Raw genomic sequence first — 21,713 nt, 5'->3', positions numbered from 1 at the left:
CAGTTAACTTTTTGTTGGGTATAAGGTCTGTGTGTAGATACATTTGTTGCTTGTATGTGGATGTCCAGTTTTTCCAGCGCTAATTCTGAAAAACTATCTTATCCCCATTGTATTGCCATGCCTCATTTTTCAAGAGTTGATTGGCTATATTTATGTGGGTCTATTTCTGAACTCTCTATTTTGTTTCATTTACCTTGCTTTTTTTTTTTTCTCCAGCACTACCCTGTCTTGATTACTGTTACTTTATAGTAAGTCTAGAAATTGGATAATTTTGTTATTCTCCTTTAATATTGTATTGACTATTCTAGGTCATTCACCTTTTTATATAAATTTCAGAATCAGTTTGTTGAGATCCACAAAATAACTTGCTGGAAGTTTCATTAGGATTTCATTAAATCTATAGATGAAGTAGAGAAGAATTGACATCTTGACAATATCGAGTCTTCTTACCCATGAGTATGGAATATCTCTCCATTTATTTAGTTTTTTTAAAATTTCTTTCATGAGAGTTTTTTAGTTTACTTCATATAGATCATGTACATATTTTGTTATATTTATACCTAAATATTTAAAAAATTGGTTCTGGGGAGCCTGGGAGGCTCAGTGAGTTGAGCATCAGACTCTTGATTTCAGCTCAGGTCATGATCCCAGGGTCTTGGGATTGAGCTCTGCATTGGGCTCCATGCTGAATGTGGAGCCTGCTGAGGATTCTCTGTCTCTCCCTCTGCCTCTCTCCCCCACTTGCATTCTCTGTCTCTAAAATTAAAAAAAAAATTTAAGAAATATATAAATATCTCCTAACAATTTTTTTATTCTAATGTAAATGATCTTTGTGCTTTTAATTGTAAATTCCATTTGTTTGTTGTTGGTGTATAGGAAAGCAACTGACTTCTATATATTAACTTTGCATCCTATAACCTTGCTGTAATTATTTATTAGTTCCAGGAGATTTTTATTGATCCTTTCAGATTTTCTGCATGGATAATCATGTCATAAATGAAAAAAAAAAACAGTTTTATTTCTTCCTTTCCAATATGTATACCCTTTATTTTATCTTCTTGTCCTATTGCATTAGCCAGGACTTAAAGTGTGATATTGAGAAGAAATGGTAAGAGGGGACATCTTTACCTTATTCCTTATCTTAGTAAGCAAGTTTCTAGTTTTTACTTGTAGGTTTTTTGTAGATTAAAAAAAAATCAACTTGAAAAAGTTCTCTTTTCCTGGTGTGTGAGAGTTTTTATCATGAATACATGTTGGGTTTTGTCAAATGCTTTCTTTGTGTCTATTGACAAGATAATGTGATTTTTTTTTCTTCTTTAGTCCTTGATGTAATGGGTTATGTTAACTGAGTTTTGAATGTTGGATCAGCTTTGCATCCCTGGAAGAAACCCCACTTATTGCAATTGGTCATGCTGTGTAATTCTTTGCTGAATTCAATTCGCTGATACTTTATTAAACTTTTTTAATATTTAAGAGAGATGTTAGTCTTTCGTTCTCCTTTTTTGTACCATTTTAATTTGGTTTTGGTATCAGGACAATGTTGTCTTTATAAAATGAATTAGAAAATACTCTCTCCTCTTCTATTTTCTGAAAGTGATTATATAGAATGAGTGTTAATTGTTCTTTAAATGTTGGGTAGAGTTATCTAGTGAAACCATATAGACTTAGAGATTTCATTTGGGGAGGTTTCAAGATTACAAAGCCAATTTCCTTAATAGTTATGAGCTATTCAAATGGTCTATTTCATATTGACTAATTTATGGTTGTTTGAGCTTTTTGAGGAATTGGTCCATTTCATCTAAGTTGTCAAATTTATGTATGTAGAGTTGTTCATGATATTTTCTTATTATCCCTTTGATGTCTGTAGGGTCTCTAATGATATCTCCTGTTTCATTCTTGATATTGGTAATTTATGTCTTTCTTTCTTTCTTTCTTTCTTTCTTTCTTTCTTGTCAGTGTTGCTTGAGGTATGTCAATTTTACTGATCTTTTCAAAGAACCAGCTCTTTGTTTATTTTTTCTATTGTTTTTCTGTTTTCAATTTCATTGATTTCTGCTTTTACCCTTATTATTTATTTTATTCTACTTGCTTTGGGTTTATTTTGCTCTTTCATCTCTAGGTTCTTGAGGTGGAAGCTTAGATTATTAATATAAGACTTTTCCTTTTTTCTAATGTATGTTTTTGGTGCTATATATTTCCTGCTCAGCACTGTTTGAGCCATGTACCCAAATTTTGATATGCTGTATTTCCATTTTCATTCAGTTCAATCAATGTATTTTTGTTTGTTTCTCTTGCGACTTCTTCTTTGGCTTGTGTCTTACCTAAGTGTGTTGTTTGGTTTTCAAGTGTTTGGAAATTTTCTTGTCATCTTTATTTATTTCTAGTTTGACTCCATTGTTTTTGGAGAGGCACTTTGTATGATTTCAGTTTAGATTTGTCTTATAGCCTAGGACACAGTCTATCTTGGCATATGTGTCACAAGTACTTGTCAAAAATATGTGTTCTACTCTTGTTGAGTGTCATATCAATGTCTCTTAGATCTTATTGGCTGATGCTCTTGTTGAGTTCTTCTGTATCCTTACTAATTTTCTGTCTAGTTGTTCTATCAATTGTTAAGAAGGGGGCCTTGGGACACCTGGGTGGCTCAGTCGGTTGAGCATCCGACTTTGGCTTAGGTCATGATCTCATGGTTCATGAGTTGGAGCCCCACGTTGGGCTCTGTGCTGACAGCTTAGAGCCTGGAGCCTGCTTCGGATTCTGTGTCTCCTTCTCTCTCTCTACCCCTCCCCCACTCACATTCTGTCTCTCTCTCTCTCTCTCTCTCAAAAATAAACATTAAAAAAAAAAAGAAAGGAACCTTGAAATTTCCATCTGTAACTGTAAACCTGTCTATTTCTCCTTGAAGTTCTATCAATTTTTTCTTACATATTGTGGAGCACTGACATTGGTACATATGTTTGTTTTAATACACAGACTGTGAGGAAAGACTTAGCTAAAACAAGGACATGAACTTTGTCCCATGGAGTGACAGGCTGATATGACTATGCCAGGCACCTGAGAAGGACAAGCATTTAAGGTACAAAGGGCAAGTTCTTACTTCACTGGACAAACCATCACTTACCAGATGCCTCTCGATATTGCTATTTTCTGACTGAAATCTCTGAAATGCATCTTAGGATAGAAGTCTCCAAATTCTCCAATGCCACTTATGATTATCTTGAAATGGAGTCAACCCCACGGTTCTTAATAAGGGCTCTTAAAAATGAGTTTTTAAATGTGAACTGATTTATTTAACTCAACTAGGCATTATGATTTCCATTTTTCAAATAAGGATACTGATGCCCAGAACATTTAATAATTTGCCAGTGGTCACCCCACCAAGGTGACTGGGTCCAGTCCAGGAGCCTGTTTCCTCTTCACTCCAAGCGGTCCCTGCCGTTTGGTTCCCTGCTGTTCAGGAGACTGTATTTGCAAAGTCTGGGTGGCTACTTTGTGCTAGGCTCCGAGGGGAATAGAGGAAAACAAGACAGGGTTTTTGCTCTCAAGCACCTCACGATCTTAAAGCCTCAAGTGCTACCATTTAAACAGTAGTTTAATTCTTAACTGCTCACGTTTCTTGTTGTCTTCACCCATTCACCCTCAGCAGAGGAGGTAAAGCCGTGAAAAGATGGATTGTCTTTCCGCGGTGTTGATGAATGACTTGGCGGAGTATAACGTGAGGAAACAGTCTGTACTCCACACTGCTTTAACAAGAAACGACGTGTTTCTTTAAATAGCCGATCCTTCTCGGTCACTTAAGGTATCATTTGATTTAACAAGTTTAACGTGCTACAGGTTTTGGGGGGAAACGTACATTCGGTTTTAACCTTTAATCCGATGGCCGAGTTGAAGGAAGCCCAGTCCTGACAAGACTGTGTCCTGTGGCACAGGCTATGGGGAACCGCTTGGGTCGCTGTTCACCTTAACTTTCTCGACAGGTGTTTTGCTGGGCACACGACCTCCCTGGAAAACGTCTGGTCCAACAGGCCCTCACAGAACCATTCCCCTCAAAGCAAATCCTGTCCCTGCCCTTTTACGCCTTGGTTCTCGCAGCCCACAGTTTATTTAAATCTTTCATTTCCTTTGAGGGTCAGAGCCAGAGCCACAGCTGCGCGAAGCCCTCCTATCCCAATTCAGCCTGTGGGGGTTTCAAGCCTGTGGGGGTTTCCTCCCCCGTAGTACAGAATGGAACTTCCTGTACCCTCACTCAAAAACATAGGAAGAGCACAGCATAACGGTTAAGACTTCAGGCTGTTACTTAGGCTTCTGGATTCAAGTTCATCATTTACTGGGTAAGTTATCTCAGCCTCAGTTTCTTCATCTGAAAATGGAGATAGACCCCACAGGTTAAATTAACTCCTAGGAAAGTGCTTGAGCAACCAAACGCCCGTCAAAAGCTGAACAGACAAACAGAATGTCATAGATACATACAAAGGAATATTATTCAGTCCTTCAAAAGAACAAAATTCTGTCACATGCTACAATGTGGATGAACCTTGAGACATTATGCTAAATGAAAGAAACCAGACACAAAAGGACAAATACTGTGTGATTCCACTTAAACGAGGTAACTAGAAATAGTCCAATACATGGAGACAGAAAGTAGAATAGTAGCTACCAGGAGCTGGAGGAAGGAGAGAAAGGGGGTTCTTTTTTGTGGGGTATGGAGTTTCAGTTTGGGGTGAGGAGAAAGTTCTGGAGATGGATAGTGGTGATGACTGCATAGCAATGTGAATGTACTTAATGCCACTGAACTGTGCACTTAAAAATGACTAAAATGGCAAGTTTTAACAAAAAAAGTGCCTGATGGCACAAAGGCATTCTGGATTCTATTTTCCTGGCCATGGAAAATATTTATAATAATCTTCTAAAACCATTATATTTCAGCACCCCTATGTGTAAGTTATGAATCTTGGAGCAATCATTACCCACAAGTTGAGAAATGTCACCCTAATCCAACTTCAGGAGACATTTACCTATGTTGCTAAGCATTTATCTGGAAATTTTCATAAACAGTGGGGAAATACACACACACACACACACACACACACACACACACACACACACAGATTCCAATAGCATTTATAGTGCATAATCACAACTAAGAAAAAAGTTCTGGGGCACCTGGGTGGCTCAGTCATTTAAGCATCCGACTCCTGATGTCAGCTCAGGTCTTGATGTCCAGGTTGTGCACTCAAACCCCATGTTGGGCTCCATGATGGGTGTGGAGACTACTTAAAAAAAGAAGAAGAAAAAGAAAAAATGAAGAAAGAAAAAAAGAAAAAAATTTCAGGAAAAAAAGGACTGGAAGGATATTCACCAAAATGACAGAAGCTATATTCATTTTCTCTTCACATTTAATATATATCTGTAGTTTTCAAATTTTAAGAAAGTGAGGAATTTTTAGAAGTGCAGAAGTTACTTTTACAATCAATCTCTCTCCCCTCACCCAGGCCTCCCCCTGCCTCTCTCTGCAGGAGGTCCTTCTCCTTTCCAAGCAGAATACCTCCCTGTGGGCCAGAGCCTGGGTAGAAATCTTTGTGGGATTGGCAATGGCCATCTATGACTTAAATGATGGTCTTGAAGTCCATGGTGGGCAATGAGTTCCTCAGGACAAAGGTACGATGTCAATTCAAGAGATCCTAAACTATATTTTAATTTGATAATAGAAACAATAAAAGCCTAAAAGTTTCATAAACACAGGTTTATCCTTTTCAAAGCAAATGTTAAATTACTAAGATATCTTAGATTTTATTCTCTTCTATTATATGTAACTAGCCCTGGGAAGACTGTCGATTCAATTCAGTGCATACTCATCACTTACTATAGACGAGGCGGTTTGAAGGAATGCAAAGCTGAACTTCAAACCAGTGGAAGAGAAAATGTAAGTACACAAATAATAATATCACAGTTTGGAATATGGTCAACTCAGCAAAGGCAGTCAAATGCTGTAGGATGTCCATAATAATATTTTATACATTTAATACTTTGGAGTCATGATAAAGATTATAAATATAACTATTTGGGTTTTCTAAGTAGCCAATCAAATCTTTAACCATTAAAGAAATTCACTGGAACAAGTAAGGTTTTCAGTGAGTGACATTTCCATTTGATTTAATTTTCAGAGTTAAGCATCTCAGTCTGTAATGATTATTCTGAGCTGCTATAGAAGTGTAACTCATTCTTTGATTCTCTAACATTTTCTTCTCAGTAGATGTGCTCAGATAAATTATTTGCCTTTGCTTCTATATTCCAAAACCTTTTTCTATGTGAAACTTATTCTGTTAAGATAAGATTAAATCTCCATTTCACAATTTAAGGAAAGTCTGATGCCCTCCCAAATGTGTCTGTCAAGCCCTTGGGTAAGACAGTGTGGTCATGCTACTGATGCGACCGCTTACCACTGTCACCTTGGATGGGTCACTTACTTCATTTTTCTGAGCCTTTATTTAACAATAGGCCTTGAGTGGTTGTGATAGTGTATGTCATCTACTACTCACTGTTAGTTTGCCAGAGACTAGAAGAGGTGGTCTGCAAAAAAAAAAAAAAAAAAAAAAAAAAAGACACTGAAAGTTAGTCATTTCTGTTCTTATAAGTTCTTGGAGCCTCTGTTCCACCAAGCATGACAGCAGGCTCTTATCTTGTCTCTCTTGCATTCTTGCTCCTCCCAGCTCTCCCTTTCACTCCACCCCTTCCCTTCAGGGTTCCCTGAAGATTTCCAAACTTTACCATTATGAAGAACAATTCCATTTCTTGAACCCTTTTCACAAACTCAGTTTTTGGTTTACTTTTGCAAAGCCTTACCAATTAAGATACTCAATTCACAATGCAAATATAGGATCAGGTATTCATCAAACGTTATAGGAGAAAATAGCAACTTGTATTTTGCATGGATGAAGGTGTCAACTGGACATTGTCAAAGGTATGTGATATTCACTTTTTGTAGATAATCCATGTTCATACAAAGGTAGCTGCAAAATAATTTGTAAGCAATTTATTCTGGGTGTATGCTAAGTTTTTCTAAAGATGTTTTGCATTTTAAAATAATTTTTAGGGAAGAACTTATTAGTAAAATACTGATTTGTGAAGTATATGTTGGCATATTATATTTTTTACAAGATCTTCCTCAGATTTTTATAAAAAAAGAATGTGTGGAATGACTTTAACTTTCCGTCTTACAGCTCGTCATACTTTTTTTTAAGATTTATTTATTTAGTTTGAGAGAGAGAGAGTGGGAGCATTAACGGGGGAGGGGCAGAGAGAGGCAGAGAGAATCCCCAGCAGGCTCCATGCTATCAGCTCACATGGGACTTGATCTCATGAACTGTGAGGTCATGACCTGAGCCAAAATCAACAGGCAGATGCTTAACCAACTGAGCCACTTAGGCACCTCATCACCACGTTTATTTGAAAGTACAGTCCATGTACAGAGCAAGAATTTGATCTCAGGTGTTTACACAATCTACATTTCCTCATTTGATGATCTGGGGTTATTTATTCTAGTGCCACAGTTTCGATTATATCTTCTACCTGAATCATGCACAAGTAGGTATTTCTGATTTATCCCCTAAGGGCAGCATCTGCTGGCTTCCTGCTGAACATTTTCCCTTGGTGTACATGCATCTCCAAACCAAACCATCCAGAGCAGAAGTCATCTTTTGACCCCAGACACCCCCACCTAGCGTTCCTATTCTACTCTGCCTCTTGTGGCCATCACCTTGAGTAATTACCATCCTCTCAGTCAATCAAACTTGAAATCTGTGTAATCTCCAGGTTTCTCTAAAATCTCTTGTCAACTTGTTGATTCCATCTCCAAAATGCCTTTTGAATTTTTTCCCTTCTTTCTACTCTTAACAACTATAGCAACTACCCTCACGCAGGCCTCATGCATAGATCTCCTTTCACCTTTGGTCCTCTCCCACACATGGTGCCTAGGAAAGTGTTTCCATAGATTCCACAGTATGGTTGTTCTCTTTGCAATCCTCATATGACTTCCTATCACATATAGAATGAAGTTCAAACCTTGTATTCAAAGCCCTTTAAATCTTTTTTTTTTTTTTATTTTTTTTTTTAACGTTTATTTATTTTTGAGACAGAGAGAGACAGAGAATGAACAGGGGAGGGTCAGAGAGAGGGAGACACAGAATCTGAAACAGGCTCCAGGCTCTGAGCTGTCAGCACAGAGCCCGACGCGGGGCTCGAACTCACAGACTGCGAAATCATGACCTGAGCCGAAGTTGGCTGCTTAACCAACTGAGCCACCCAGGCGCCCCCAAAGCCCTTTAAATCTTGACCTCAGCCATGTTTTCAGACTCATCTTCAATTTATTCAAAAATATTAAGTCCACTATGTGCAAGGTGCTCTGCTGGGCCCTAATGGTGAGCAACACCAGACATAATTGCTGGTTTCACTGGGCTTCCTCGGGAATATGTTCCCCTGCATCTCTGAATTCAGTAGCCCCAAATCACTCATCGCTAGCCAGGTATGCTTTAGGCTTTCCTCTCTATAGGCTTGTCCTCCACCTGGAATGTCTTTTCCTTCCCCATAGTCACCTGTTGAATTCTTCAAAGACCTAAATCTTGCTTCTTCCAAAATGCTTCCCGGATTTCCTCTTCTGTTTATTCATTATGGTACAGAGTAAAAACTACAAACCTTGTAGCCAAAAAACAGTAGGTTCAAGGCCTGTTTCTGCTACTTATTGACCATGTAAACTGGAGCAGATGACATAGTTCTGCAAAGCCTGTTTCTGCATCTATAAAATGGAGGCAACAGTATCTATCTCACATGGTTGTTCTATAGATTAAGTAATACAGATAAAATAATATAATGGCAGACAAGATGGTCTCAGTCTATCTTTTATGTTATACATGTGTAGAAATGAATGGTTATTCTATCCCCGTAGAGGTGTTAATAATAAACAGTCCAGATAGATCACAGTTTTTCACCATGGCAGTATCACTTTACCTGTTTTTTGAGTTGAATATTGCTATCATATATTTAATCCTTACTCTGACCCAGTCATTGTATGGAATCTCATTTAATTATCGCCAATCCTATGAAGTATGCATTATCCCCTGTGTTTGATATTGCTTATTAGCAAAACAACATCTATTTCCACCCTCTTCTGTGCTTTCCCTGGCATTAAAGGGACTGGAGATTACGAACTACATTTCTGGATGCAATTTAAATTCTGCCAATAAGATACACTCAAGATAATTTGGAAACGGTAGAGAAGGTTGAGGGAATTCACCCAAAAGAGAGGCAGATACGATGGCTTGGGCAAATGTGAGTTTTTGCAGATCTGGTCAGACTCTCTGTTCTACCAGTAGTGCCCAGCCTTGGAGGCTATTTTTTCCAATAGCTCCACATAAAGAAAATTTGGAGAAGCACTCTACTTGGCTCATTTTGTGTGCCTTAACTAACTACTTTGTTTATCCCATAACCGACCACTGTGGCCAAGGAAAGAAAGCTCCCTAAGAATATGCAGCTCCATTTGGATCAAGTGGCCATAGAAGATAGAGGTACAGTTCCTCTAAATAAGTGGAGTAACACAGATACGGCCCCTGAAGAATCATCTTGGCCTGAGTTTCCGAAAAAACAGTCTTGCAAACAGGTTGTTTGTTTAAGAAGGGATCCTAAGGAGTAGGAGTGAGAGTCTGGAGGAATAAGACAGGGAAGGGGAAAAAAAATAACCCTAAAATTCCATGACGCATTATTGATTTGGCGATCACTGTGGGTAACTGGTACTCAATTCTACCAGCATGTATTATTACTTTGATTTGTTAACTTGGCTGAAGGAAGAAACCTAGAGATTCTTACTTCACAGGTTGGGGGACCAATGTGAAGGCACTGTCAGCTACTAAGTATATGTGTCCCAACTATACGCTCATAAATGAGAGAAATAACCACAGGGTGGATCCAACAGATCTGCTGAACCCATAGTGAGACATATTTGAGCTAGGACTCCATTTATCACTTGGCCTCCCTATGACCCCATTTTAAGCGGAGAATAACAAAGGTACTTCAGGTCTCTTGATTCAGTACGAACACATAGCCCTGGTCCCTATATTCAACAGTTCTTAAAAAGTCTGACAATTCCTTTTTGCCAGTGCATATTTACCCGATGAACAGTCTTATATCCCTCTGGGAAAGGATCATGGTAGTGTTTATCATATGCAGTAGCATTGGATTGTCTTTCCTCAAAGGGATCTGCCTCTCCCTCAATGAATGGGCTTTGGGTCTGGGAAGTGACATACTTAGAAACTGGGTAAAGGGCTCTTTTTCTCTGAAGTAAGAGCTGGTGAAGATTTCTGTTCTCTAGCTCTCAATTTTTCTGTTTTATTATATAAGTCAAGTAACATTCTGGTTGGCTCTCCATCTGGCTCACCCCTAGGAACACCATGGTTTGTTGGCTAATTCCTGAGGGTCAAAGTATACTGAGTACTACTTACTATAGCCTTGCTGCCCATTAGGACGTATGCCCCCTTTATTCTAACAGGTAAACACTGCCATTGGTCTCTGCCATTCCAGAATCCTACCATTTCCTCGATAGTAGGAATCTCAGTTTCATGGCAACATCTTCTGTCAACCCCAGCCTATACAAGACAGCTGTCACAGAGCTTCTCAAATTAACTGGTATCCCTTAGCAATGTGTTCCTCACCGCGTTAGTGAGAGAAGTGTCCTCTGGTTCCTCCTGGGGAATGCTATCAAGTATCGGTTTCTCTGATCACAGATAATAACCTCATTCTAATATTTTTATATCCCCCAATCTTCAGACCCCTTCCTCAGTACTATGCCAAGTCAGTTTCAGCACCTCCATCTCATTTATCCTAGGCTATCAGAGTGTGCAAGCTTCAAAGAGCCTTCTCAGCAGCATGTTGGACACATTACTGGTGTCCTTGACAGAACACTGAGCTCCAAGTCATGGAGAAGTACTCCCAATGTCAATAAGCTATAATCCACCCAGCTTTCTATTCCTGCCTCCCACCACCATCCTCAATCCAGTATGCTCAAGATCCCTGCACATGTGTCCCCCAGATTCCTAAAATATTCCTATTAACTAGGTCCTGCAATTTTGGGGGTGCATAAGCCCTTCTTCTTGGCACAAGAACGGTATTTCTGCTCAGGGGGTTATGAAGTCTTACTGTAGTAGTCAGCCTGAGGAAGAAAAGTATTATCTAGAGAAAAACCTGCCTCAGGTGTGATCTTTCAAATGTCTCCAGACCGGGAGAAGTTGCTCTCTTCTACAAAGGTCAAGAGCTAGTGAATAGAGAGCTGGTCTCAGTTGCCACTATGGAAGAAGGTAGTCCACTTCATTTATTGTAGATCTGTGAGAAGCTAGCTCTCCTCCAATGGACTGACATTGGCAGGGATGGTCTATATACCTTCTGGCCAGGTTTGTGCCATGTGGGAAGTTCATAAAAGGATATAAAATCCTGGGGCACATGGCTGGCTCAGTTGGTGAAGTGTGTGACTCTTGATCTTGGAATAGTTGTGAGTTCAAGCCCACAACTACTGTGGGTGTAGAGATCATTTTAAAAAATAAAATCTTAGGGAAAAAAAAGAATATAAAATTCTAACATAAGAACAAAGGAAATATTTATATTCAAGTTTATTAAATACTCCCCCCAAAAAAGAGGATACCAAACTTATAGGACTAAGTACACCTTGAAGCAGAGTTCATACTGGTCACATTTTATTCAGAACACGTAGCCTGAAGTCAGGACACAATACAGGGAGACAAGGAGAAGGCCTTGAGTAAGCAGAGGAGCTTAGATGCATTTTTTTTAGATTTTTGGCTAAGGAAAAAAGAAAACTTAGAAATGGATCTTTAGTGCTTTTCATTGAAATGATAGTCACAGTTGCCTTGCCTCCACTGTAGCACTGAAAAAGTCCTCCAACCTGTGGTAATTCCCAACCATGTGCAGACGCTGTGATTGGTCTGTGTATGTGAACAGGTGAGCGGCTATGAAAAAAATTTAGTGAATTTAGAATTCTGTGTGTGTGATGATTTTTTTGAAATCTTCTTATTTAAAATCTAGCTTAGGGAAGAAAACCATCATTTGTATTTTAATTGAAAATATTCAGGACAGAGGAATTTGCGGAATTTGCCCCAAAATATTCTTTTCAATAATTTAGTTGTACTGCAAGCAGTTTAAGCAAAGCTATTTGGATTTACTGTTTTGAGAACAGTTAGGCCCTCTACAGAAAGAATCCAGTAATTGTGACACCATCTTAAGCATTTTCCTGATGAGAGGGAATCAGATCCCTAAGGCTTGACCCTGGGCGAGAACTTACCCAGGTAGTTAAATTCTTTGCTTGGAATAGGGATGGGGTGAAATAACCCTTACCTTAAGAAATTTGGAACAAAGAGGGGACTGATACAGTATCTGGAACAAAGGTGGGCCTAAGATTCAAAGGAAAGACGTAGGTGTAATTACAGGGTAATATATAGTACAAAGTAAATATTGTCTTTTCTTTTAGTGAAAGCAGTTTAATAGGCGATCAATCATGGATCTAATCACTGGCATCTGCAAAGGGTGAGGAGTTCAAAGATAATCAGCATTTGCCTTATAATCTTGCGTATTTTTGTAATATGTTTTATATGCATTTTTCATGGTTCACAAATGTGAGGCCAGACACCTGCTTTCTTGACCTGCTTTGAAAACATAAGCAGAACTATAGTTGTATTAGTTGCATTATTAACTTAGCTCCACACACCATTTTGTTCCCAACTTATCTAGTATCTGATCTTATCAGGCCTCAAATAGCCTCATTGTCCAGAAGAATGCATACTTCCAGATTGTTTGAGGCCCTCCTTCTAAGGTTTCAAGAAGTCCTCTCATGTGGATAAGCTGTCCTTAAGCACAACAAAGCAAAGCAGCTTTGGCAATGATCCCCTGTCTTCTTGTTGGGCTGCCTTTCTGATAATAAAGCTTCCTTTGGCTTCAAAACCGTGTTTCAGCCATTGGCTTACTGCACATTGAGTGCCTGGACAAGTTTAAATTAGGCAACATACGCACAACGTTTTTCTCAGCTAAAAGGTAAGTCCTTCCAACGGGAGGCCGAAGTACTAATTATTCAATAAATAACACAATACCAATTACTATATCTTACAAAACAGTCAATGACTAAATATTTTCCATAATTCAGAATACCATAACAATGTTCTGGTTTTGTTTTTAAAGTTGATCCCATCTCTAAGAATTTTAACAGATACTCTGTTGAAATTAGTTTGCTTTATGTATTAGAAAGTGTGCCTTAACTTTGGAGCAGACAGATCCTGGTACTCTTATTAGGCATGTAAATTCAACCTCTATAAGATCATCTTACTCTGGAGGATGATCATGACTATTCAGTGAATTGAATTTTGATTATCAAGCACTTATTAAATGCCTATTATGTACTAATATTATCATGCTGGCCACTGGGGCTAGAATGAAGCAAATATTTTATAAGGCAATTCATGTTCCACAGTACAGGGATTTAGGACGCTTGTACCTCATGTGGCCTAAAGAATTTTGGAACTCAGAGGAAATGAAAAAAATCATCTTGATCAATATCTTCACTTCTCAGATGACTACACAAGGCCAAGGGAGGTTAAATGAATAAAACAAAATCCCAAACCAGTTAGCTGTAGAGTCAGAATTACAAACTAGGTCTCCTTGTTCTTGGCCCTCTGTTTGTCCTGCTATACCTGACAGAGGATGTCCTCTCCCTGGGGATAATAGATGGATGCTTTTCCAGAAATAAAGGTAGAGCTTGAAAATAACATTTCCTCCATACTTTCTGCCCTATTCTTTTCTTTTTTTTAAGTTTATTTATTTATTTTGAGAGAGAGAAGGAGAGAGAGAGAGAGAGAGAGAGAAAGTGACAGAGCACACAAGTGAAGGAAGAGCAGAGAGAATCTTAAGCAGGCTCTGCACAGCCAGCACAGAACCCAACACGGGGCTCAAAACCCACAAACTGAGATCATGATCTGAGCCGAGATCAAGAGTCAGATGCTTAACTGACTGAGCAACCCATGCACCCCTTATTTATTTTACATTTAAAAATAAAAAAGGGGCACCTGGCTGGCTCAGTCAGAGGAGCATGTGAAACTTTTTTAAATAAATAAATAAACAAAAGCTGTGGAGTTTTAAAATTCATCAAAATACAGCCAGTCTAACATTAAAAGAATTTTTTTTTAATGTTTATTCATCCTTGAGAGAGAAAGAGACAGAGCACAAGTGGGGGAGGGGCAGAGAGAGAGGGAGACACAGAACCCGAAGCAGGCTCCAGGCTCCGAGCTGTCAGCACAGAGCCCAATGTGGGGCTCCAACTCACAAACCTTGAGATCATGACCTGAGCTTAAGTCAGATGCCCAACCAACTGAGCCACCCAGGCGCCCCCAGGCAGTCTAACATTTTACCTATTTCTTTTGTCCCTGACCACAGCTATATGTATCAACATAGATGCAATTGTATGTATTAATTTTTTCACTAAAAAATCATAAGCATCTTTTCTAAGTTATTATAGTCTCATAAACATACTTTACACAATTAAGTTTATTGGTGGTTTCCATTATAAAAGATGCTACTTGGTCACTGTAGGAAATTCACAAGTCAGAAAAGTAAAAAATTAGAAGAAAAGAAAAAAGCACCTATAGTTTCACTGTGTATAAATTCACCCCCTATGTGTATTTTGGAACCATCATTATAATATTTAATGACTGAATAATTTTTAATATTTTTTCCAACATCTACAATCAATTTTATTCTAATATAATCTAAACACATACCATTTAGGAAATACCAAGAAAAATTTATGTACAAGAGTTGACGCTATTTCATTTGGATAAAGCTGACAAATTCTTGCTATGAGTATAGTCCAGGAAACATCTCCGAGGAAACCTAAAATATTGGAATAGATGCTGTGGCCCCCAGTTTGATAGCTCTCAGAGACAACTGAAGTTGTCAATGTTTGGTACTAGATGTAAAATTTCATTGGTTACCCTGCAACTGTTAAGGCTTCTTATGCATCTTATATCTAAATTCTTAAGCAGATTGTCGTCTCATAAATCCAAGTCTTCTGGAATAGCCTGCAGTGCTAAACCTGCAAACCAAATGCAAATCTCTGTTCCATCAAAACACAGTTTGATGCTTCTTCAACAGCCTTTTGTATGTACTCAACCTGTGAGATCCCAATGTAACAATTTTTCCTCCAACATTTTCAATTACAGATTGTGGAAGATTCTTGCTTTCACTGATTCTTCGGATCCACCCTTTTACCAGATTATTTAATTTTCACAAATTAAAATCCTGCGCTGCAGTTCCTTTTCCTCTTCGAAAACCCCAAAGGGCTTCACAGTCTCAATTAATTTCTGAGTAAGTTGGCAGTCAGTCTCTTTGGGGGCTGCTAAGAGGTGATGTCACGGCGCCTCTGTGGTCCCTGTGTTTGCTGTGATTCCTGAGGTTTTATCTGGAAACAGCACGCGGTCCAGCGGCCGCAGCTCCGGGTCACTTCTCCGCTCCACCCCGCTCCTCACCTCGCCCCGCCCCGCACCACCTCCCACCGCGCCGCCCGCCGCCGCCGCCGCCGCCGCCCCCCCCTCCCCCAACTCAGGATCCCCCAGCTCCCAGGAGAGAGGGAGGTAGGGACGCCACAGGTCTGGGTCCAGCCTCACTCCCGCAGGGCCCCCGCCGCTTTAAGTGTTTCTCCTTCCTCCCCCTTGTCCTAACACGGCAACGCGAGTAATGTTTTATCTTGACAGAAATATTTTTTATTATATTTAGGTGATTGCGTTCAGAATCCTGGAGGGAAGTAGGGGCTGAATGGGTTGTTGAGTTGGTTTGTGATGTTGTGTAGTGCTGTTGGACAATATTTCTCCTTCAAACATATGGCAGAATTCTATTTCTCCACCCTCTTGAAGTCAACCATAGCTTTAACCAATGGGGCAGGAGTGGAAATGACTTGTGTTTGTTGCAAGTGGAAGCCTTTAAAAGTCAGTGCACGGTTGGCTATGTCTCTTTCCTCCTGCCGCAGTGACATGCAAAGTACCAGATGGTGGAAGTTACATCAGCCTGAGTCTTTGTGTAAGAACAGTGCCCACAGCAGGACAAAAAAAAAAAAAAAAAAAAAAAAAAAAAAAAAAAAGGACCTCAGCAAGAAATTATATTTGTTATTTTGAGACAGTGAGATCTTATTACTGCAGTCTATCCAGTTTAATGTTTTGCTTTAATCTCAGAAGCATTCTATCCATCTCACATTGAAAAGACTGCTGGTTTGTCATGTGATTGGACTTTGACATCTGCAACTCCCCTGATCACCTCATGTGATTGTACCTTCCCTCTGTTCCTGTTCCATATATATCTTTCCCAAAGACAAGATAATCTCAGGTAGAAGAGGACCACTTTTTAATTGTGATAAAAATAGTTGCACTCTGGCCTAAAACCTGAAAACAAAGCAAATTTGGTTTTTATAAAGAGAATTGTGCTGCTTTGAGAAAAGAATCTGTCTCTAAGAGTCCAGATGGTTGTCATAATTCTTTGACTAAAGAACTTGAAGACTAGGAGCACCTGGGTCACTCAGTTGGCTGGGCAACCAACTCTTGATTTTGGCTCAGGTCATGATCTTAGGGTTTGTGGAATCAAGCCCCACCTCTGGGCTTGCACTGACAGCTCAGAGCCTGTGTAGGATTCTCTCTCTCTCTCTTTCTGCCCCTCCTCTGCTTGCTCTCTCTCAAAATAAATAAATAAACTTTTTAAAAAAAAGAACTTAAAGACTAGAATGCCTAGCACAATCTGATAGATGTTCAATATATACTTATTTGGAAAGACAGTCAAGTGAAAGAGGGAGAAGGAAGAGTATGTGGAGTTTTAAAATTCATAAAGTGTATCGACTATATATATATATATATATATATATATATATATATATAATCAGAATAGTTTAATTTGCAGAAAGAAAGTGTATCTATCTTAACCAGGAGGCTCCTTACAACATCCATCTGATAGAGACATTTCCAACACCGTTGGGCCTATGAGATCATAAGGTCCAAGTAGCCTGAACATAATGCGGAGCCTTTTCTTGATCTGGATGCCACCCAGGACTGGATGCCTCATGTGCTACTACTAAAAGAGTCAGAAAACCATGCTTAAATAGGGTATGTCCAAAAAGGTCTTGTCCTTGTGGTGGGACATTCCAGGTACAACTTGTCTATAACATTTTGAGGTGATATCTTAACATTGGACCCACAGAAACTCACTGGTGTGCCAGAGCCCTGAACTCTCAGAATTTAGCTCCATCTTTAGCATCCATGTTTTTCATTAAAGCATCTATCTGTGATGCTTTATTTTTCTAATGCTTTCTTTTTCCCACTCACCAGGCACGATTAGCACAATGTAACCAATGTAATGGACCGATGTGATAATGTGTGAGATATTAAGATTGAAATTTTACTAATAGCGAATGAATAAAAGCATTTTCTAGGTCAGTATCTGCATGGTAGAGCCAGACTGCAAATGACATCATTACCTAATTAAGGCTTGCAAAATTCCACAGTCATCCTCCGAGACTTGGGTTTTGCCACCAACTAGATGGACAGTGAGTGGGAAACTGAAGCCATTGGTAGGTTTTTATGCAGGGGCAGTCTGGTTCCCTTGGAGCAAGGGGAGGTGATGTTGCTGCTGGCAGTGAAAACTCAGAGGCTATGGGGATTTGAAGTTCTCAGCCCCATCTCTTCTGCTTAAAAGTCTTAGGTTCCTACTCCTTTCCTATTAGTGTCTTAACTGAGCATAAGAGCCTTAATGGTATTGTGCATTTAACGGACACTGAAACTCTGCAACTTTTACAGTTAGGTTCTGTGTTTAATTCTCAGCTGCATCTGCCCCGTGCCTATAGGATCCAAGGGATTACTTTAAAAATGTGATGCTTTCTGATTATCCACCCATGCCCTGCATTGGGCTTTAAATGCCTTAAATTTTACCCTTTTTTTTTCTATATATGCTCTCCAGGGTTGTAAGACATGGCCATCCCAATCCACACAATCTTTGTACCTACCATTGCCACTAAATGCCATTCCCACTTGGTCTTCTAGTGCCTCGCTTTTAACCTTTCCGTCCCATGCTATGAGTGATCTGTGTCCCCATTTCTCCCTAGCAGGAAGGTTATTTATGTGTTCCATTTCCTGGAGCCATCCCACTCCCCTTTAATTGCTTGATCAGTCAGGGGCCTGGCAGGAAAGAGATGGAACCCTCAAAAAGATGACTAAAGAAAATTTAATGACATTACTACTTACAATGTGTGACAAGATATAGGGAAACTATACAGGCTGGAGGAGTTCTACAGGGCTGGCAACAGCAGGAAGCCTATGGTCTCTAAACTGGAGAAAGCAAGAAGAGGGAGGGATGGCTGAAACCAGTGAGAATGCAGTAGTAGCAGGGATCGAGGGAGCTGTGGCCTTAGGTGTAGGAATGCATAACCTGTCACTTCACAAACAGGCAGTCAAGGGAATCGACCCATCACACTTTCACTGCCCTCTCATTTTCTGGTCTCCGGCCCATCCCAGTTGGAAATCTGGTTAATGCTGTTGATAAAAGTCAGGGGCACAGAGCAGAGTGTGAAAAGATGGTGAATGGATATGAAAGAGCAAATAAAGACTCTGCCCTCAGTCAACCCTCTTCCCTTTTCCCCATCAGCATCCACCATTAGTCTTTTTTTTTTTTTCTCCCCTAGGTGAAAAATTCATTTCCCCCAAACAGGGTGCATACCCAGAGTCCCATCAGCTAGTATAGCATTCCTGGGTGTTAACAATGCAGTCATATTCTCACCCGAAACCTAAGACATTGGCCACCACCAGCCATCGGTGCTCTTCATATAAAACTGTAGATCTTTTAGGGCACTTGGGTGGCTCAGTCGGTTGAGTGTCTGACTTTGGCTTGGGTCACGATCTCAAGGTTGGTGAGTTTGAGCCCTGCGCGTTGGGCTCTGTGCTGACAGTTTGGAGTCTGAAGCCTGCTTCAGATTCTGTCTTCATCTCTCTCTGCCCCTCCCCTCCTTACATTCTGTCTCTCTCAAAAATAAATAAACATTAAAAAAATTGAAATTTATTTTTTTTGTAAATTTTTTAAAATGTTTTTATTTACTTCTGAGACACAAAGAGACAGAGCATGAGAGGGGGAGGGGAAGAGAGGGAGGGAGACACAGAATCCCAAGCAGGCTCCAGGCTCTGAGCTGTCAGCACAGAGCCCGACACGGGGCTCGAACTCACAAACCGTGAGATCATGACCTGAGCTGAAGTTGGACACTCAACCAACTGAGCCACCCAGGCACCCCCAAAATTAAAATATTTAATAAAAAAACCCCTGTAGATCTTTTAAAAAGAAGAGAAATAACCAATTAGCATAGAACATTGTTGCTACCATCTAACATGGACAATATCCAGCATAGTATGGTCCTCTGGCCCCTTAGCATCTATGTGACTCATAACATGTGTGCTCTAAGAGGCAGTTGGAGCTCCTTGGAGGAAAATGGTTCTCAGGTAAGAGACAATTTGATACCAGGGTAGCAAGGGCAGAAGGACAAATCAAGAGCTTCTGAGCTGAGTTGTTTTCATCATCAGGATCCAATTATCAGTCTTGATCAGCATGCTTTGATCACCATTTTTAGAGGAAAGCAGGATCCAGTTTCAGAGAAGGGACTTAGTAGAAAAGTAGTGAGGTGGTGGTAAGAACTTCAACCTGTTAGGCTGGTGTTCAGGACTGGGTACTACTTCTATCTGGTGACAGTACAGAAGGTGAAGGAGATGAGCCTCTTCCAGCCAATGGTTAGATAGACAGAAAGCAGCCCACTGCTCATGTAGCACACTGTCAATCCACAAATACTGAGCGTTACCATGTGTCAAGTATTGTCTTGAAAACTGGAGGTATGATGTTTGAAAAAAAGAAAAAAAAAATCCCTGTCTTTACGGAGCTTGGGTAGAAGCGAGGAAGGCAGAGGTCAGATACATTCATTCAAATGGTTAATTAGTTAGGGGCGCCTGGGTGGCTCGGTAGGCTAAGCATCCATCTCTTGATCTCTGCTCAGGTCATGATCTTATGGGTAGTGAGATAGAGCCCCAGGTGGGGCTCTGTGCTGACAGTGTGGAGCCTGCTTGGGATTCTCTCTCCCTTGCTCTCTGTCCCTGCCCCACTCGCATGCATGCTCTCTCTCAAAATAAATAAATAAAAAGGGGCGCCTGGGTGGCTCAGTTGGTCAGGCGTCCGAATTCGGCTCAGGTCGTGATCTCATGGTTCCCGAGTTCAAGCCCTGCGTCAGGCTCTGTGCTAACAGTTCAGAGCCTGGAGCCTGTATCAGATTCTGTGTCTCCCTCTCTGTCTCTGCCCCTCCCCAGCTCACGCTCTTCTCTCTCTCTCTCAAAAATAAATAAACATTAAGAAAATAAATAAATAAGCTTAAAAAAGAAAAACCAAACGGTTAATTAATTAATACAGTAAAATGTGCCATGGACAACTCTTTGGCAATATCAGAGCACATACCAGGGCCCTACCTAATCTGGAGAGTCGGGGAAGACTTCTCAGGGAAACAAATGTATCTCACGATCATTAGTGGGCAGGTGTGAGGGCAGCAGACCACTTCCAGATACCACACCTGTGAAAGGGCACCTAATCACTAGCCCACCAGCCTTGACTCTGCCGAGTTCTAGGCCCACACAGGATAGAGCTAGATGGAAAACCGGCCCCAGAAGAGTCCAGAAGAGACATAGCTGTGAGTGGTCACATGTAGTGGCTCCAATTCCATTTCCTCCGTGAGTCTAATATTTCTCTGTTTGTGTTTGTGTGGGTGTATGTGTGTGTGAGAGAGAGAGACAGAGAGAGAGAGAGAGGGACAGAGAGAGGGAGAGAGAACACTTTCATGTCTTTGTCTCCATTGCTATTTCCTTGTTTGCTCCATTGTTGGAGCCTGGAAACCGACCCCAGCAACCATTAAAAGTGACTCTCAGGTACTTGAGGTAAATGCTAAACTTTCTCACATTATTCCTGCCTTTCTTTCTCTCCGTGGTTCCTGCGTCTGCTCAGATTTTACTCTTTCTGTGTTGTGGCTAAGAACTCTGAAGTCCTATAAACCTGGGTCCCAATGCTGCCTTCGCCAGTCACCAGCTGTGAGACCTGGGACAAGTTCCTTAGTGTCCCTTAACTTCAATTTCCCCAGTTAGAATCGGAGGCTAGTAACAGTACCTCCCTCACAGAGATCGTGTGAGAATAGAACGGGATATGCCACTGTAGGTGGAAGTTCTAGTTGTTAATTCAGTTTTTCCTTTTTCACCACTTGGACCTGACAGCAAAGTCTCGATACCGAACTTTGACACTCATCCTCCACTGGGATGCCGACTGCAGTTACTCTCAGGTGCTTCTCATGCTGGGCCGCTTCCCATGAACCCCTCATCCAGCGTCGTGCTCTAGGACGCCATGACAGGTTTAGCCATGAAGTCAATGGCCCCGCAGGGGTATCAGGCAGCTCCTCCTCATCTCGCTTCTCATCTTCAACCTCTCTCATTCCTTAAACTGTTCCAAATGAGGAAACAAATTTCTGTGGATTTTTCCCATATTTATGGAACAATTTTACGTAAATTCTTAATTTTAAAGTCACACAAATATAATGATACACATTTCGCTATATGAAAAAAACTCCCAAC

General features: G+C 40.3%; 1 protein-coding gene and 1 pseudogene across 6 annotated transcripts in view; one reads left to right on the top strand and one right to left on the bottom strand.

Annotated features, from left to right (window-relative positions):
• Window positions 1-4,194: 4,194 nt before the first annotated feature.
• Window positions 4,195-21,713, top strand: part of ABCD3 (ATP binding cassette subfamily D member 3) — a 114,530-nt gene continuing 97,011 nt past the window's right edge. For 3 of the 6 annotated variants that reach the window (XM_053892231.1, XM_053892220.1, XM_053892214.1), the window contains exons 1-2: window positions 4,195-4,331; window positions 5,818-5,923. Coding sequence is in view for 3 of the 6 variants with exons in the window: in XM_019457557.2 (XP_019313102.1) it covers window positions 6,933-6,961; window positions 7,612-7,761 (179 nt within the window). In the remaining 3 variants the exon portion in view is untranslated. Of the gene's footprint in view, window positions 4,332-5,516; window positions 5,659-5,817; window positions 5,924-6,917; window positions 6,962-7,611; window positions 7,762-21,713 lie in introns of those variants that run through there. The other 3 variants (XM_019457559.2, XM_019457558.2, XM_019457557.2) reach the window with 3 other exon arrangements.
• On the bottom strand, window positions 14,744-21,574 carry LOC128772976 (poly(A) polymerase alpha-like; annotated as a pseudogene).

The sequence above is a fragment of the Panthera pardus genome, unplaced genomic scaffold (genome assembly GCF_024362965.1).
Source record: "Panthera pardus isolate Hobbes unplaced genomic scaffold, ASM2436296v1 HiC_scaffold_11, whole genome shotgun sequence".
NCBI lineage: Eukaryota > Metazoa > Chordata > Mammalia > Carnivora > Felidae > Panthera > Panthera pardus.
This window is presented reverse-complemented; position numbering and strand designations above follow the sequence as displayed.